Raw genomic sequence first — 17,508 nt, 5'->3', positions numbered from 1 at the left:
TTGTGTCTGGAACTTACAGAATATCAGGTGATTACAGAATATCTAGGAATATAATATCATACAGAAGAATCGTTGATAGAAGAGTCTTGAAGCACAGGGGAAAAAAAGCAACACTCTTCTTGAACATGGATCGTCAAGTTACAGTACCTTTGGTGTATCAGCAGTATAAAACATATTTCCTGAAGCCACTGATATTGCCATTCAAATGGCCTTATATAAGAATGATATCTTAGGTAGGACTAAGAGACAGCAGGCTGCAAAGCGTGGGCCATCAAAATGGAGAGATTTGATGAATCCATGTGACATGCAGCACCAACCAAGTGGTCCACTTGGACCTGATCTTCTGGAACAGTAACAGTAGCTGACCAGATGTGGTCTAGCTACACATTATGCTCCACCTTACCTTATCTACCACGATAAAATCCAAGTTGCATCAAGCGGGCACACCAAGACAAGGGTATCTCAGAGTCATAGGTCTATCCAGAATTTACATTTGATTTCAAGGAAAGCAAAGAGAATTTACAATAGCTGCTTCTATATGCCTAAGAACCAGCAGGAAGGTAGCTCATGAAACATCTGTTGCTAAAACCAGGCAAGGGAAGTAACATAATAAACAGCCATCTTCAGGAAAAAAACAAAGATGGCAAGACATTACTAGATAGTAGATTAGATGACGACCAACGGCACTATATTCTCTACTACTACTGTACAACCACCAGTCTTCCACTGATCTTTCCTCCACTGCAGCATCTCCAGGTAGCCTCAACTTGACCGGCATCGGCGCCTTCACCGCCATCACGCCCCTTTGGCACCGTCACAACGAGCTGCCCGTCGACGTACCCAGCCACCGCCATCGCCGGACGACTCGCCTCGGGCAACCGGGACCGCCACCTGTCGAACTCCATGTCATCGGCGCCAGCCTCCTCACCGCCTCCTGCCTGCACCACTACCTTGGTAACCCCGGGGTGGATCCTCACGGTGCGCACCTGCACCACGCCGGCTCCACGCGCACCGGCAGCGACGAAGTGGAAGGCGTCGGGGCCTTCGAACACCTCGACGTCGGTGTCCGCCGGGAGCGGCAGCTCGAGCACCTTGCTGTACACGTGTGGCAGCCGGCGGAGGTCCTTCTTGCCGCCGGCGGGAGCTGCTGCTGCTGCTGGGTGGATCCTCATGTGCTCGCAACAAGCCAAGAACTCCAAAGGTGAAGCTTTTTTCCTCTCTCTCGGGACTCGGGTTCCTTTCGTGGTGTCTCTTCTGCTCTCGCTGGTATTTGGACAGGTGAACAGCGGAGGGGAGGATGGGATTTATAGGGTATCAAGAAGCTAAAGGCTGAGTAGGTGTCACAAGGTTCTTGACGTGGAGGGAAGGAAGATAAGCTCGGGGGAGTGACAAGGAGTCGTCGGAAAAAAGATGGGGGATTGGAGACGTGATCGGAGGAGGGAGACCGGCACGGTGCGCGTGTCTGCTCTCTGCCGGTGCCTGCGCCTGTTTGTTGTCTGATCCCAGTGGCTGCTGGCGCGGGGCGGGTGGGCACGTCACGGCGTGGGCTCCGGCGGCCTCTGAAGATAAGGCCCCGGTATTGGCGTTTCCTGGCGATCCTGGCGACGAAACATGGGGCTGCCTCCAACGGTTTCAGAATTCAGAGGCCAATCGCCCGATCCTCTTTGGTGTCCGTGTGTTCCTTTCCAGACAGGGATTCCGGAGACGTCACTTTGCCATTTTGATTGCCGTGGTTGTTAACCACTCATGACCGGGAGTAATAACAGGTCAGGTCAGGGTCAGGTCAGGCCAGGGTACGCGACGCTGGCACGGAAAGCGGCGTGGAAAATAGCTTCACGCGCCTGCAGTAATCCAATCCACTCCTCCCTTGTGGTGCAGACTGCAGAGCAAGCGACTTGTGGTGCAGGCAACGCTTATCCTGCGTGCATGAAAGGTATTTTTGGAGCGTCAGATACGGCTCAGCGCCTTTGCAGGTCAGGCAAGGCACCTGGTCTGTCATCGCGTATGGTGTCGTTAAGGAATGGTGTCCTGTTCCTGTACCAGCTGAAATACTGGGTACTTTCTTTCAAGAATAAAAAAGAAATACTGGCTGGGTACCGGCTGCTGGACAAGGCTCCCCTGCTCATCAGCTCATGTTTCTTCTTCAGTGTGTTCATGTTTGGATGTGCGTCAGTGCGGCGCAGAGCTTATCTGAAGCGCCGCGCCGTACATTGGGTTTGGTGTCGCGTCAGCTCACACTTGTTTAGCTTATCTAGTCTGGATAATATGCATCCGTAATCGCACGAGCGATAAGCTTGATAAGTTTCTTTTTCTTTCCTGGTTTTATAATAAGAGACTGCAGCTTGTGTTGCTACTGGCTGTTCTCTTGCTAGTACTTTGTGCGTCACCATGTACCAGACTCTGATCTCTGTTGCGGAAGGTTCTTCTTCTTGTTCTTTCCGTTTCATCTTTTGAGCTGTGCTGTAAAAGGGTTGTGCGACTGTCGACTTCAACTTGATTTACTGTCACCTTTCCTTTCGCAGTTACTCCACTGCACCGTAACGTTGGTCCATTGTCCTGTGAAATGAATTCTAACGCATGATTGTGTTGTGTTTTCTTAGGTCGTCTCTCGGCATGTCTCCTGGGAGTACATCCATGCATCGTATCATGACGGTGTGTTAAACTGCCAATTAACCAGGGAAAACTCTCTACATATGTAGATTTCACCATCGCACAATCGTTCCTCAGCCTAGATATTCATGGCTTTCATCTTGTTCGGCTTGGGCTCTGACGCTCTGAGACAGAAGAAAAGGAACAGCGAATATAATTTTTGGCCGCCTCTTTGGCTTTGCTAACATGAGAACACCTGTCTCCCAGGTCGTTTTCTTCCGTCTGAAAACCAAAAAAAGAGAAACAAAAATCCGCTTGCCCGTCGACATGGATGCAGCAGCGTCGAGCCGTTAGCTGAGGCTGTCATGTCAGAGGAGTTTTCTCCGATCAAATCTCTCAGTTTCTTCTATGTTTTAGAGCCTATTTAGTTCCTTAGGACTAGATTTTAATTTTAGTCCCGTCATATTAAATGTCGTATTAAATATGGATAATTACAAAAACTCATTGCATAAATGGAGGATAATTCGCGAGACGAATCCATTAAACCTAATTAGTCCACAATTTGATAATATTATGCTACAGTAAATATATGCTAATGATAAATTAATTAGCTTAATAGATTCATCTTGTGAATTAGTTTCTATTTATATAATTAATTTTATAGTTAGTCTATATTTAATATTTCTAATTAATATCAAATATTCGATACTATCCGAAATGGGCGGTTCGCCTCCTGGGTTGTCTTTCACACCGCGATCAGACTCAGACATCCCGCCGCCCCGCCCGGCACGAAGCTTCCGGCCGTCCCACCGCGATAGCTTCGCCTGAACCACCGCTGGCTCCCCCTGTCTCAGGCTAATCAGAGGCTTGGATTTTCCTGATGATGGCCGGATCGCGAAGATCCGGCTGCAGAACAATGCACCTGCACCCGACCTGAACCATTCGACCAAAGTGGAAGGTTTCTCAGCTGGGCAGGGCAGATGCGTTAGCAACCCTGTGTAGTAGTGTACGAACTGACCAACACAATTGGCATGGTTGAAGATTGAAACGCAGGAACTTTAATTTAAGTGCATCAGACTCCGACATGAAGTGCGAAAAGGTTTCCGATTTCTGAACGTCGTCTGATGTTTCCTTGGGCATCATACTCTGGTCAGGCAGCCATCTTATCTAGTACTCGGCCCCATTTTAAGACCCAAATCAAAGCTGACAGAAGCCTGGTATGCAATAAATCCGAGGAAACCGTACCGATCTGACGAAGTAAATGGCACCTAATGAGGGAGACTTGTACGTGGATCGCGAAAGGGAAAGCAGGCCGTCATCTCGCAATCTCTGTGACATTTATTGGATTGAACGTATTAGCAGTTCAATATTTAGCTCTTAAACTTGATTCGAACTGTCGAATTCTCGGGCGAGGCGCGACAGGCCGCGTGCCTTGGAGGACGAGCTGCTGCAGCCCGGCAGCCCCGCCGGGCCCTACCCACGATCGGCGCTCAGTCATCCCCCGCATCCGCGTAAACTAATCCGGTGGTTCCTTCGGTAATTAACACCAAACCCCAGCCCCTTGATTAAACATCACTAGCCCAGCAGCACCGCAGGCCAGGCCGCAAAGGCACGCACTGACCCGACGCGCAGCCCGCAGCCGCGCCGTTTTTGCGGTCACACCCCTCGGCGACTTCACCCTCTTCTCTTCTCTCCTCCTCTTCCCGTTCCCCAGTCCCCACCGGCTCGCCTCCCCCGTTGCTTCCTCGTCACGAGTCGTCGTCTCCTCCTCGCCGACCACACCGCCCGGCACGCGGGAACGCGAACCCTAGATAGCCGGGATCGCGGGGAGCGGGGAGGGTTCGGGGGCGGAGCGATGAAGAACCTGTTCAAGAGCAAGATCAGGTGGCAGCACCGGTCCAACGACCCCGCGTCGTCCTCGGCGGGGCAGCCGCAGCAGGCGCAGACGCAGGGGCAGGGGCAAGGGCAGCCGCCGCCGTCGCCGTCGCCCTCGAGCTCCCCGTCGGGGACGGGGGCGGCGCCGGCGCTCTCGGTCTCGACGGCCTCCTCCTCGCCCCCTTCCGCGGCGGCGACGCCCACGGGGGCGGGAGGAGGGGAGGACTACATATCGTCGGAGGAGGAGTTCCAGATGCAGCTGGCGATGGCGCTCTCGGCGTCCTCCAACGGCGATTGCGTGGGGGACCTGGACGGGGAGCAGATCAGGAAGGCCAAGCTCATGAGCCTCGACCGCTTCGCCGCCCGCCGGGACGAGGGCCACACCGCGGACTCGCTCTCCCGGCGATACTGGGTGAGCCTTCCTCTCGGGATGATGAATAGTATAATACTTGAGTTGAAGCCGTCTCTGCTACACCGAACAACTGTCTAGACTTAGTGTGGACCAAGGATCACAATATCAGTTCATTCTTACCAATTGGGCAATCATCTTCTACCATCCGATTTCTCTATTCATGCACATTTAAATTCTACTAGTTGGTTTCATTAGCTTTTGTGACTCTCTAGTTTGCAATTGAGCTTCACTTCATCTCAAAGCATGGCAAATAATACATTGTGAAGAAATGCTAAGTACCACATTTAAGCTTCATGCTTGCTTCTGAGCATTGGAATTAGAAGATACTTTGTTCTAGGTCGAGCCTTTTGGCTTTGACAATCAATGTCTAAGTTGCACATAGATTGTCAGCACAGGATTGGAGCTTCTAGGTTCATCATAAAAAGTACTCCCTCCGTTCCAAATTATAGGTTGTTTTGGCTTTTCTAGATACATATCATTTGCTATGCACCTAGATACATGTTATGTCTAGATACATACGAAAGAGTATGTATCTAGAAAAGCTAAAATGACCTTTAATTTGGAACGGAGGGAGTACTTTTGTAATATATAGCTCTCTCTATTTAAGATAATATATTTTTGTAGATATCGCAATTAAAGTGTCATATTGGAGACCATGTAGATGTCCTAATGGACTTTTGCAATCAGATAAGTGCTCCTATTTTGTAGGCCATAGAAATATAATGGTCCAGGTTGAGGCTGCTGTGGAAGCCAGCAATTACAGGCTCCATCTCTCATACGTGCTATGTTGATGCCGTTAAAATACTTATTTTCTGAATCATTGCTGATTGCTCTGTATTGTGTGTGCTTGAATGAAGTCATTGTGTTGGGGTAGTACCTTGTGTCTTATTTGCTATTATGATTCACCTCAGTCAAGGACTCCGGAATGATATACGAAGAAATGAAAATGCTACTTACTATTCAGAGGCTGTACGCATGCATGCAAAAAATATTGATGTATTTGGCACAGTGATAAAGGATCGGTTCCTGGTGTGCCAACTACTAGGAAAGAGAGGAATTGTTCCCAGCACCACACTGCTAAAGAAAAAAAAATGGATAACAAAATAAAAGGCATTTTTTCCTGAGAAATGTATGCAAAAAATAGACAGCCTTGTAGGCATGGCCAGGGTGTGAAAAAACTAGGTATATAAAAAGAAAGAAGCTGCATGCTTGCTAGTGTAGCATGGAGGTGGAATATAGTTAGCCAAGAAGGAGATGATCAGGTAGCGGTATTTTATTTTCAGTAAATATAGGGTTGCTTGATCATACCATGTTGTCAAGTTTTGTATGGTGTGTTTAGGCTGGTCAAATATCTGGTGAGCCAATGCAAATCCCTATTTATTGGAGCTCCTCTTGGACATGGAAGACCAGTATTTTTGTTCTGTTGTTTTGTCTTGTTAGCTCGAATACCAATCCTAATACTATACACTGGGCAATTTATCACTGCATGCGAGGGTGGAAGACTGGGGGCTTTCTTTTAACATTCATACTCCATTCTGACTTATGTTTTTAACTTCTTTCAGGACTATAACTTTCTTGATTATCATGAGAAAGTTATTGATGGTTTCTATGACATCGTTGGCTCCTCTATGGAATCCTCTAGGCAGGGGAAGATGCCGTCACTAGCTGATCTCCAAACAGGCATAGGGGACCTGGGCTTTGAAGTCATTGTAATCAACCGTGCCATTGATACTACCTTGCAGGAGATGGAGCAAGTGGCACAGTGCATCCTGTTGGACTTCCCAGTTGCCAATATTACACTCTTAGTGCAAAGAATCGCTGAGCTTGTTACAGATAATATGGGTGGACCTGTAAAAGATGCCAATGACATGCTCACAAGGTGGCTGGAGAAGAGTACTGAGCTGAGAACCTCACTACAAACAAGTTTGTTGCCTATTGGCTGCATCAAGATAGGGCTATCACGTCACCGTGCCCTGCTTTTCAAGGTTCCCTTCCTCAATCCCTCTCCCTTTCCCATGCACATGATGCATGAATGCAAGCAAGAAAGCTAGCTAGGACGTTTCTGAAAAAGTATTGTATTGTTAATTGTTGAGCTGAGAAGCACACACTGATGCAGCTATGTCCTGTATCTCTTCGTGCAGATCCTTGCCGATAGTGTTGGCATTCCATGCAAACTCGTCAAAGGGAGCAATTATACTGGTGGCGATGATGATGATGCTATAAATATAATTAAGATGGACCATGAAAGGTATTTATGTTTTGATCGTTGCACTTTGCTCGTAGCATGGTGCATGGATACTTAGTGAAAGTTACTTCCAAGTGTGTTATCTATGTGCTATTGCTGTAAGTTACTTCCAAGTGTGTTATCTATGTGCTATTGCTGTTTACTGTGTTTCAATTTATTTGTTGCTACTCTATGTTTGCTAAGTAGTTTTATTATTGCGATTTTTCTGTAGGGAGTTTTTGGTTGATCTGATGGCTGCTCCTGGTGCTCTTATTCCAGCAGATATCTTAAGTTGGAAGGGCAATTCATTAAATTCTAATAGAAAACTCGGTCTGAATCAGGCCGCTGGATCATCAAATTCCATTGATGCTAATCTTGATCCTAGTGCATTGCCTCCTGAACCTAAAGGTGGCCAACTGCCTTTGTTTAGCAGTGGTGATTGGATATCAGATAGCAAATCTGGATATGAGACAGATGCAGCAGCAGCATCTTCTCAAACCTCTTCGAGTGGCATATCATCTGTTCCTGCTGGAAGTGTTTTTGACAGTTCATGGACGCTGGTGTCTCATGAGCAATCAGATGGACCTTCAACTTCTGCTGGTACATCATCCCAGCAGAAAGTTGTACTTCAAGGGGAACATCCACAGAATTTAAATCGGCTTCAAGATATGCATGAAAATCCAGAGTCAAGGAACCTTTTTGCTGACCTCAATCCTTTTGGAGGTATTGAGTCCAAGAAAACTTCAGTAGCATTCAAAGGGCCAGATAATAGAAACAATGAGCTGCAAAAGCGCAGAGAGAACGTAGCGCCTAGTGCTGGAAGGCCACAGCAGCGGTTAGTTATGAAGAACTGGTCTCCTTACAATGATGTTTCCAACAACAAACAGTACAATTATGTTCAGGATTCATTTGCACGTAGAAATGTTGGCAATAACGCTGCATCATCATCATCATCCCAGATGCCACGTCCAACCACAAAGAATGCTAATCTTAATGCTGGATTGCGTAATGATACATCATATGCGGCGCAGCCTCATAATCATGGTAACATTATGGTTGGTACCCCTGCCATGAAGATTACTTCTACAGCTGAGACTGGGAAGGTTCCTGAAAGGGTTGTCCATGGTGATTTGGACAAAGCTCTTACAAATTCTAGGTTGGACGATCAGCATGGCCTAGTTCAACCACCACAGGAAAGATTTCCATGGGGTAATCCTGCAGAAGGAAGAGTTCCAATGAATAGAGTTCAGAATCAAGCAAAGCAACGCACGGAAAACCTTGATGTAAAGCAGGAAAATAAGAAATTACTCCCTGACCCAAAAAAATCTCCCCTCGACAGATTCATGGACACGTCAACACCATCAAGAAATATGGATGTCAGGTCACAGAGGCTTGATTTTGATGATGTGTCTGAATGTGAAATTCCTTGGGAAGATCTTGTGATTGGTGAAAGGATTGGCTTAGGTACGTTTTTGCTACCAAGTTTTGATATATGATCTGCTGCCTTTGAACTAACAATCAGGGCTTGTTTTGGAAACTAATCTTAAACATGTTAGACTGTATTTCAAGTTGTTAGCATTGGTGGGTTCTATGCCTTTTCATTGATTGAGTAGGAGTGAGCTGGTTGCAGGAACTTGCATCTTTGTGTTTTCTGTGGGAAAACAATTAATTTAATTGCTTCCTTCCAATAGGTTCATATGGAGAGGTTTACCGCGCTGACTGGAATGGAACAGTAAGCAGTTCATTCCCCCATTTATTGTTTGTATCTTGAGCTTGGCCATTTGTCCAAGATGTTCTGTGAATGAAGTCACAAAGAAACTTTAGATAAGAGAACAAAATATGTTTTAATGCAGTGAAATTTCTGTTTTTTTGCAGGAAGTAGCTGTAAAAAAATTCTTGGATCAAGATTTTTATGGTGATGCTCTGGATGAGTTTAGGAGTGAAGTAGGTGAACTTTTATCTGTTTCTATCTTGGAGTTTACTAAATACACCATTCAATTTTCATATTTACTCAGTCCGCCGCTGCACTGTTTGATAATACTTATGTACTTTTTTTTGACAAGGTACGAATTATGCGTCGGCTGCGCCATCCAAATATTGTTCTCTTTATGGGTGCTGTTACACGTCCGCCGAACTTATCTATTGTATCTGAATATCTTCCAAGGTATATTACTTGGCATTACTATGCAAAGGTGTTTATATTGTGGAATGTGTGAATTAAATATCCTGGTCTAGACAACATGAAAGTTCTTTTAGCAATTTATAATTCTACAGTTGTACATGGTATTAGATGTGAAGGTTCTTGCAATACTGGAGTTGCTAAATTCTACATAATCTTACTCATCCAGTTGATAAAAAAAAATATCTAAAGAGGTTCATGTTTGACGATTCATTGTTGTTTCATGATCATGTCCTTGCTCAGGGGAAGCTTGTATAAGATCCTTCACCGCCCCAATTGCCTTATTGATGAAAAACGGAGGATCAAGATGGCCCTTGATGTGGTATGGATGAATCTCGCATATTTGGTTGATATGTTTGTTCTTCACTGCTCATTCAAATGACTATTTTTTCTTAAGGCCAAAGGCATGAATTGCCTGCACACTAGTGTACCTACAATAGTTCATCGAGATCTGAAATCCCCAAACTTGCTGGTTGACAATAATTGGAATGTAAAGGTATGCGCTCTTGCTCACAATTGATAGTTTAATACTTAGCCACCAATAATCCTTCATATCAATGCATGCAATAAATCAGGTTTGCGACTTTGGACTTTCACGGTTGAAGCACAGTACATTTTTGTCATCCAAATCCACTGCTGGAACAGTAAGTAGCTAGCATCTGGATGCCACAATCATGCTTATTTTTTCTTCTTTATTTCTTAATGGATTTTTTTTGGTACCATCTATCAGCCCGAGTGGATGGCACCTGAGGTTTTGCGGAATGAACAATCAAATGAAAAGTGAGTGGTATTCTGATGCTTTCGTTTAACTGTTAGTTTAAGTTCTATCTTTCTCATGCTGGATGTTCTGTGTGAAGTTATACAGCATTTCCATGGATATAGGAGTCTATCTTCCCGTGGAATATTTGTGCTTGTGTTTTTTTTTATTGTGCTCAAAATTTTGACTCCTTGAGTTGACTGTGATATACTGCTTAGAATTTTTCATGTTTTGGGTCCCTGCATCTATCTAGTCAGGCTCTACATGCTCCAAATAATTTATACCTCATATACACACCATTTGCACAACAGACAGGATCTGTTGTGTTGGTTTAAAAATTAATGTCCACTTCTGTTTGTTCTCTATCAAGACTTTTCTATACTTTACAGAGCTGAAGTATGATAGGATCCTCACTGGTCTCCTTAATTAAAATCAGTAACCATCTTAAACTCATCTGAATTTTGTGCAGGTGCGATGTTTACAGCTTTGGTGTCATATTGTGGGAACTGGCAACACTTAGAATGCCATGGAGTGGGATGAATCCAATGCAAGTCGTGGGGGCAGTTGGCTTCCAGGATAGACGGCTTGATATTCCCAAGGAAGTTGATCCTCTGGTAGCAAGGATCATATACGAATGCTGGCAGAAGTGAGTTCTAATAAATCAGAATGTTTTCTGATTGAAAGTCTTGTGTTTTTGTCATGGCAATCAAAATTTGGCTTTTGATGCTAGATGCACACTAATATGTGGTTTGTCTATTGCCAGGGACCCAAATCTGCGCCCTTCATTTTCACAGTTAACAAGTGCTCTGAAGACTGTTCAAAGGCTAGTGAGCCCTTCTCAGCAGGAGACACAGAGCCCCCCTGTTCATCAAGAAATCTCAGTGAATTCTACCCCTTGAGAAGAAGGGGGCCTTCCACTTCCTGTTGTGCGTAGTTTTTGTTCTTGCCGTTTGTGTTTCTCCAAAAGTCTACAAATGTGGGTGCACCTTGTAGATTGAGCGCCCCAGGTGGTAGACGTCCTGCTGCCGCGACAAGGCCTCCGCGGCAGAATATGTATAGAGCCGTCCTGAAATCGAAACTCCCTCCGTTTCAAATTCTAGATCTTTTGGCAAATTTAGATACATAGTTTTTTCTATGTATCTAGATATACACTATATCTGGATATATAGAAAAAAAACTATGCATCTAAATTTGCTAAAATGACCTACAATTTAAAATGGAAAACGGAGGGAGTATGTAACACCTCATTTTTTATATCGGTGTCAATAGTACATCCAACCGGGTGCGAGCCCTCTGGAAAGCAGTGAGAGCTCATTGTGCTGATTGTGAAGTGTCTGACTGCTCAAATGGATTGCTGGCTTGCTGCGCAAAAGGCAGCAATATTTGAAAGTTGGAATTGCTGTAATTCTGTCCGATCAGAACACGTAAATGTAGGATTCATTATTGTACTGGAAGATTTGTGTCTGTACACATGATTAATTAGTTGTTTGTTAGCCCGTTCCTTGATCAACTGAATAAAGCACACTATCTGATTCATTGTTCGTTTATATGGAGCACTTTTCACCCGTGAGATGTAAAAATGATAATCTCAAATTGCAGGTTGTTTTGGTAAATGTAGATACATAATTTTTGCTATATATATATATATAATGTTTATTTAGGTGCATAGTATCTAAATTTGCTAAAACAACCTACAATTTGGAACGAATAGAGTATGAAATTATGTTACAAATATGCCAATGCAACCATTTTATCTGCATGGTGGCTGCTAAAATCATTTGCTCTTTGGAGTGCATGGAATTTCATGTAAAATAATGTAATCCCCGTTTTGTGTTTTATACGTAGCATCCGAGAATTTGAGATTGGGAAGTAGGGCGTTTTTATTTTCTAAGAGTAGGATCGGTTTTTGTTTCACAAAAATGTCAAGTGATTTGATTTCTAAACGCATTCTCCTTTTCTGCAAAGGAGATTCTGAAAGTGCATTTATTTCACGCAAATGTAGTTTATATCATTCTGTAATCACTTGTGAAAAAGTGAAAAAAAAAATCCACACAGCGTCTTTGCATACTACAGTATTTAAGCCCGGCTGTTACCGAGGCCCAGTGGCATCTTCAGTAGATAGATAACCGCAATCCCTCGGCCCATTCTCCCGCTCCGCGCCTCCCTTATCCACAACACACGCAGACGTCATCTCCCCACCACGCGTCCTCCGGATCACCGCCCACCCGCGCCGACAACCAAGATCCAACGGCCGGAGCCCCCCCACCCCGTACAGGCCGGCCCAGTTCACCCGAAAGGAACGTTGCGTGACGCACGACCCGTGCGACGCGCACGGACTCCACCCGGACCCTTTTAAACCCGGCTCTGAGCCGGCCGTTTCGAGTCCGTCGTCGTGTAGCTCTCGTCCATCGTGATAGACTAGATCCTTCCTTCCACACCACTAACCCCAACCACCGCCAACGCCACCAAATCGTCCATCCGCGCTCTGCTTCCCCTGCGCCGCGAGGGCGGTCTCGCCCCAGATCCGCCCGATCGCGCGCGGATCGATCCTTCCGCGACCTCCCTCCGGTCCGGCGGGTGGTTTTCTCGGAGATTCCCACTGGTTGTGGCGGTCGATTTGGTGAGTTGGGGGCTGGAACCCACTCCCGCGCGCTGATTTCAGGATTTTCATTTGGGAGGGGGTTTGATTGATGGGTGGTGGTGGTTTTGGTTCTGTCGATGCAGTGTCTGCTCGCGTTGCGTGCGGATCTGGTTTGGGACTGAGGAGAGAAGCGTATAGGCGATCGTTTGAGGAGGGACGTCATTAGTGCGGTTCGATCTGTTCGTCGGTTCTAGATCTGGAAGGTATGTATCAGTAGATCCATGTTTCTGCTTCGTATGCTTAGATTTGTCGATCTGTGCACTGGAAGCAACCATTTCTGCATTATGATTCACTTTGTTGCTCATTTCATCGTCTGATTTAAATTTCTGCGCAGATTTTTGGTAGTGCTTGCTAGTTCTGTAATTAAAGTGCAGTGTCTGATATGCTTCTGTGTTTGATTTATCCTTTTGGCGCTAGGGCTTAAGCTGTCTCAGTTAGGGAACCTGCACCTCGACCCATGGCGACGCTCGTCATCTCGGAGCAACGCGGCCACCAGCTCCACCACTCCTCTGGTCGCCGGAAGAAGGCATCATCAGCGTCGCCCCATTTCTCCTCGCCACAGCCTGTGCGCGGCTTCCAAGCCGGCAACTGCCGCGCCTTCCACTCCGGCATCACCACCGGCATCCTGCCGTCCCCTCCCGCGCCAGGGGTGGCACGGACTCGCTCCTCCCCTGAGCCTAAGACGCCGAAGCAGCAGGGGCACCATGGGAAAAAGCGCAGCAGAGCAATCTCCATAAGCCCTTCGACATCCCCTCCCTCTCGCCCTGAGCTCTGGGCTGGCCCGGGGTTCTCCAACTCACCACCTCCCAGCTCCCTGCCGATACCCAAGTTCTCCCTCCACCAGAAGCGCAGTGTCTCACTTGAGTTTCCACCTGCTGACCGGTCAGATGATGAAGTGCTGCCTGTGCATGCCAAGTCAGTGCCTTCATCACCGACTGCAGGCTCAGGTGTTAGCTTCTTTAGTGGTAACGATGCTGCCATTGCAACGGAGAATCTGAGGAGGATCCTTCACTTGAAAATTGAGGATCACTGAATGAGGGGGTTGGCAGTTCTGTGTACATAGGTTAACTACAACTAACCCTGGTAGTCTGTATATGGTAGCTGAGAATAGCCACCGTGCATCTGACGGTGGTTCTTCTTCAACAGTACTGTAGGTGGTTAGCAAGCACAGCTAGAAGGTTAGGCAGTATGAAACTGCAGTGAAGGTGTGGTGGTGGTGGAGATTGGTGGAGATGCATGAGGTCGCTGCAGTTTACGGGTCACCTTTACAGCTTACCTTGTAGTCACCTTTTAGTATCCAATGTTCCTTTTAGGTGTTGGTTTTTTAGGCATTAGATAGGTCATTTGCATCCTTGGTAACTATCATTAGCCAGTAGTGCTAGCCTGCATAATCCTTGCTCCTGTAGTTCATGTCAGGAAGGGCATGTAGGTTAGTATTGTTCAAGTTTTAGATAACTTTAGCTTACATCATGCCATGTTTGTAGTCATCTGTAGGATGGCTGCATCTCATGAAACTTGCATTCTGTCTCAAAGTTGCATCCTCCTGACTCACTCATCTCCCTTCATAACATCTCCTTGTGTTCTGCAAAGCTCGCAAGGATCTCCCCTCTCAAGCACTTCTGTTTTTTGGAATGAAGATGCTGAGAGTTGTTGTTATGAAGTCCCAACTCAATGTTCATTCTCCATGTGTCTCAACTAACTCTCTTTTTTTTCTCCGGTTCTTTGCATCCCTTGCATATCAAATTGCATTCCATGCCATCCAATATCAATTTCATATCCTTGCTCTCAGAGTTGCATCTGGTGGTGGCTTTGCCTTCGTCTAGGCATCTTTGGTACTTCCTTGCCTTTGTTCCTGGAGCATGCCCAGGATATACTCTCCTTCATATATTCTCTTAAAGGACTTCATATGTTGGAGATCTGCAAGTGCTCAAACAGTCAAACCTGTATATGGTAATGATCTGTTTCTTGCTCCTTTACCCACTATCATAGATATAATCTCTTGCTGGTGCTAATGTAATGTCTGGCCTTATTTCTGCTGCAGGTTTGCCTGTCCAATGCACTTCATGGTACCCATACTTGGAGTCTAGAATTTATGAAGTGTCCATCACTTAATTATCTGTTTTCTTCACTGCCCAGTATTGTGCTAGACTGTTGTTTTTATGTAATATTTGATGGGCTAGTTGTTTGTGGTACTGTTTTAATTTTGTTACGCATATATGCCGTCAGTGTATTTCCATGTGGATGCTGTGGCATTCTGTTGCTTTCTTCTTAACAAAACTTTGTTATACCATCATGATAATTTTGGTCCTGTTTCTGTGACTTGTCTGAAGATTTATGTTATGGCTTGGTATTTCCTACAAGAACTGGTGTGAAGATGGATCCATCCTGTTTCTTATGGTCTACCAGTAGATCATTGAGTCACAATGGTGTCCTTTTGAGGATTTATCTGCATTGGGATGCTTGGTGACGTCACTTTGTGTTGGAAAGACAATTGATTTTGATCGTACAAGGAAGAACTTTTTGCTGCCGCTATATTCTGTGGTCTGTTTTCGATGTTTGTAGCTGCTCAAGAACTTTTAGTTGCATATACACGATTGCGGTTTGATTGCTCTGGAGAGAACAAATGTATGTCAGTATCGTTGACGTCGTTAGGCGTTACCTGAGGAGCTGTTAGTCTGTGTTTCTGTAATTTTGTGCTGGCTATTATGGCTAGCTGCTCTCTGCGGGCTGCGTGCTCTCCATTTTCCGTACCTGCCAACATGTTTGATTCAACTAGTGATCCGGCTGTGCTATGCATGACCCTTGGCTGGACGCTCGTCGTCTTGTGCAAGTTGGGCTTGCCGATGGGAACGCCAGCTCTGCGTGTTGCATTTTTGAATTCCCATTTACATTAGCGAGCATTAGGTTATCATCACATGGCACTCTTCGTGTTCTGGAATGACAATACGAAGGTGCCAAAAAAATTTTTTGTCAGGCATGAATTACAATGCGAAACGTATGCAAAACTAGGTGCAAGCGAGATAGCCCACGGATTTGCTACTGCTTGAAGCCCTGAGCTCATCACGAATGGCATCCGGAGAGGTGATGATGAATTGTCACAATGCACGAGCCGCAACAGTGAAGGTAGTTGAGCGTGAATTTCAACTGGTCAGGGGTGCTTGGTCGCTAGGAGCATAGCATCTCAAATTCCCAACTGTTCTAGGCCCTCAGCTGTCGCTGCAGCCAGCAGTGTCCAACATGATGTCGATTAGTTACAATCATGGGACTGCCCAACCGAATCATTCATCGGGTGACGCCAAGCTAACAACCAGCCAGGAATCCTGCTCGACAGGCACCTCTCGCGGTTCGCTCGGCTTATCATTTCCGAGCAAAAGCATCTTCCACCGTACATGCTGGTACTTGGCATATCATATAGGCTGGAGAGCCAGCATGATCATAGGCCCGTCGAAACGAACCCATGCGTATGGTTCTAGAACGGAGTAGTAAGCTGAGCCTAACAACTGCTGTGACCAAGATTAGTATAGCGATGGTCACTGATCAGTGCTCTGTGTGGTCAGTGTAGCAGCTAGTAGGCCTGAGAGGATGCAAAAGACAGAGAGCAGCAGAACAGGTGCAGCTAGCAGCGTAGCAACGGGCAAGCCTGCACTGTAGCCTGAAATAGACGCGTCCATCCTCCATTCCTCCGTTGTTGCTCTCGAAGATTGCGACTAAGCATGAGGCACCTTTGAGGAGGTCGTCACTCCAAGAGCCGAGGCCACAAGGAACGAGGTTGGTTTGATTTCAGAAACAAGTGGTAAGTTCACACTCGCCAGATAGGAGAACGAGAGCCAGAAATGGTCCTCTCACTGTTGCATCTTCACCTTCTCTCACTGAAAGAAATACGCATCGCAGAATCATACACGTAGGACCGTAGTTTAGTAGGTTTCCTTATTGATGAAACAGCTTTGTAGTCTGAAGACCTGAAGAAGTAATGTAGGAACCTTCCAAGCCTAAGACTCCAACTGCTAATGGCACTGATGACTAGTAGCTAAGAAGTAGCAGCGTCCTAGCTTACCCTATAGTACAACGCCTACGAGCCCCTGAATTTAACAGAGATCACTAACACGCCGAACCTGACGTGCCCTTTCGTTCCACAGAATGCTAGCTTACTGCACAGATAATACAATGGCGCGGTGCTCATCTTGTTCGTCTTCTTCAAGACTTGCTAGACGACGCTGACCGGATCGACGGCGCGTCATGCGGTGCGACGCGACGCCGTCACTTGGAGCACCTCCGCAGCATCTGCCGCATGCCGTCGGCGACCCGGAACGCGGGGCTCCGCCTGCACTTGCCGCAGAAGGCCATGTGGTCCCTGAGCGCCTCCTCCAGCCGCGCCGCGGCTGCTGCGGCGGCAGGGCCCCTCTGCTTCGTCGTCGTGCCCCTGGCCGCCTCGTCCCGCACCGCCTCCGAGCAGAGCCCGCAGAGCCACCGCCCGCCGAAGGTGGCGCGCACGCCCAGGATGTAGTCCTGAGTGCAGTCCTCTACCAGCCCGCAGCACTCGCACTTGGCGCACTCTACGGCCGCCTCCATGGCCGCCGAGGTGAGGTGCAGCTGGAACTGGAACTGGAAGAGAGCTTGATCAGAAGCAGAGGTGCAGGTGGAGCTGTGGTTAGCGTGTGGGAGACCGGGTGCTGTATTTAAGCAGTGGAGTCTGTGAGGTTCGCACTGCATGTTGATGCTGCAGTGAGACACACGGTGAGGAACCAGGGGACGGTGTTGTCTGTTTGCATTGTGCAGGGGCTTTAGAGATTACAGCTCTGAAATTTTACTGTGACGCTGATGCGTCAGTTAA

At 46.6% G+C, this 17,508-nt stretch overlaps 4 protein-coding genes across 4 annotated transcripts; 2 read left to right on the top strand and 2 right to left on the bottom strand.

The window, feature by feature from the left end:
• Nucleotides 1-462: 462 nt before the first annotated feature.
• LOC112875870 lies at nucleotides 463-1,507 on the bottom strand. Its single transcript, XM_025939871.1, has one exon. It carries the CDS (start codon nucleotides 1,170-1,172, stop codon nucleotides 702-704), a length of 471 nt encoding a protein of 156 aa, XP_025795656.1. The 5' UTR covers nucleotides 1,173-1,507; the 3' UTR covers nucleotides 463-701.
• Nucleotides 1,508-4,444: 2,937 nt separating this feature from the next.
• LOC112876134 (serine/threonine-protein kinase EDR1-like) lies at nucleotides 4,445-11,583 on the top strand. The gene is made up of 13 exons (XM_025940185.1): nucleotides 4,445-4,876; nucleotides 6,439-6,861; nucleotides 7,018-7,124; nucleotides 7,333-8,564; nucleotides 8,792-8,832; nucleotides 8,976-9,044; nucleotides 9,164-9,264; nucleotides 9,523-9,601; nucleotides 9,677-9,775; nucleotides 9,855-9,923; nucleotides 10,010-10,059; nucleotides 10,506-10,682; nucleotides 10,800-11,583. The coding sequence occupies exons 1-13, from the start codon at nucleotides 4,445-4,447 to the stop codon at nucleotides 10,933-10,935; spliced, it is 3,015 nt and encodes a 1,004-aa protein (XP_025795970.1). The 3' UTR covers nucleotides 10,936-11,583.
• An 824-nt stretch (nucleotides 11,584-12,407) lies between these two features.
• On the top strand, nucleotides 12,408-15,006 carry LOC112876135 (uncharacterized protein C18G6.09c-like). The gene is made up of 4 exons (XM_025940186.1): nucleotides 12,408-12,656; nucleotides 12,761-12,880; nucleotides 13,095-14,627; nucleotides 14,719-15,006. Exon 3 carries the CDS (start codon nucleotides 13,135-13,137, stop codon nucleotides 13,708-13,710), a length of 576 nt encoding a protein of 191 aa, XP_025795971.1. The 5' UTR covers nucleotides 12,408-12,656; nucleotides 12,761-12,880; nucleotides 13,095-13,134; the 3' UTR covers nucleotides 13,711-14,627; nucleotides 14,719-15,006.
• A 1,581-nt stretch (nucleotides 15,007-16,587) lies between these two features.
• Nucleotides 16,588-17,508, bottom strand: LOC112877536. Its single transcript, XM_025941858.1, has one exon. It carries the CDS (start codon nucleotides 17,385-17,387, stop codon nucleotides 16,935-16,937), a length of 453 nt encoding a protein of 150 aa, XP_025797643.1. The 5' UTR covers nucleotides 17,388-17,508; the 3' UTR covers nucleotides 16,588-16,934.

The sequence above is a fragment of the Panicum hallii genome, chromosome 9 (genome assembly GCF_002211085.1).
Source record: "Panicum hallii strain FIL2 chromosome 9, PHallii_v3.1, whole genome shotgun sequence".
NCBI classification, from domain to species: Eukaryota; Viridiplantae; Streptophyta; class Magnoliopsida; order Poales; family Poaceae; genus Panicum; species Panicum hallii.
This window is presented reverse-complemented; position numbering and strand designations above follow the sequence as displayed.

Bases quoted from the DNA above. Each gene is read 5' to 3' on its own strand.
- LOC112877536 (XM_025941858.1), bottom strand. From the start codon at position 17,387: ATGCAGTGCGAACCTCACAGACTCCACTGCTTAAATACAGCACCCGGT.
- LOC112875870 (XM_025939871.1), bottom strand. From the start codon at position 1,172: ATGAGGATCCACCCAGCAGCAGCAGCAGCTCCCGCCGGCGGCAAGAAG.
- LOC112876135 (XM_025940186.1), top strand. From the start codon at position 13,135: ATGGCGACGCTCGTCATCTCGGAGCAACGCGGCCACCAGCTCCACCAC.
- LOC112876134 (XM_025940185.1), top strand. From the start codon at position 4,445: ATGAAGAACCTGTTCAAGAGCAAGATCAGGTGGCAGCACCGGTCCAAC. The intron at 9,265-9,522 runs GTATATTACTTG...GTCCTTGCTCAG, and splicing joins GTATCTGAATATCTTCCAAG to GGGAAGCTTGTATAAGATCC. The intron at 9,776-9,854 runs GTATGCGCTCTT...GCAATAAATCAG, and splicing joins ACAATAATTGGAATGTAAAG to GTTTGCGACTTTGGACTTTC.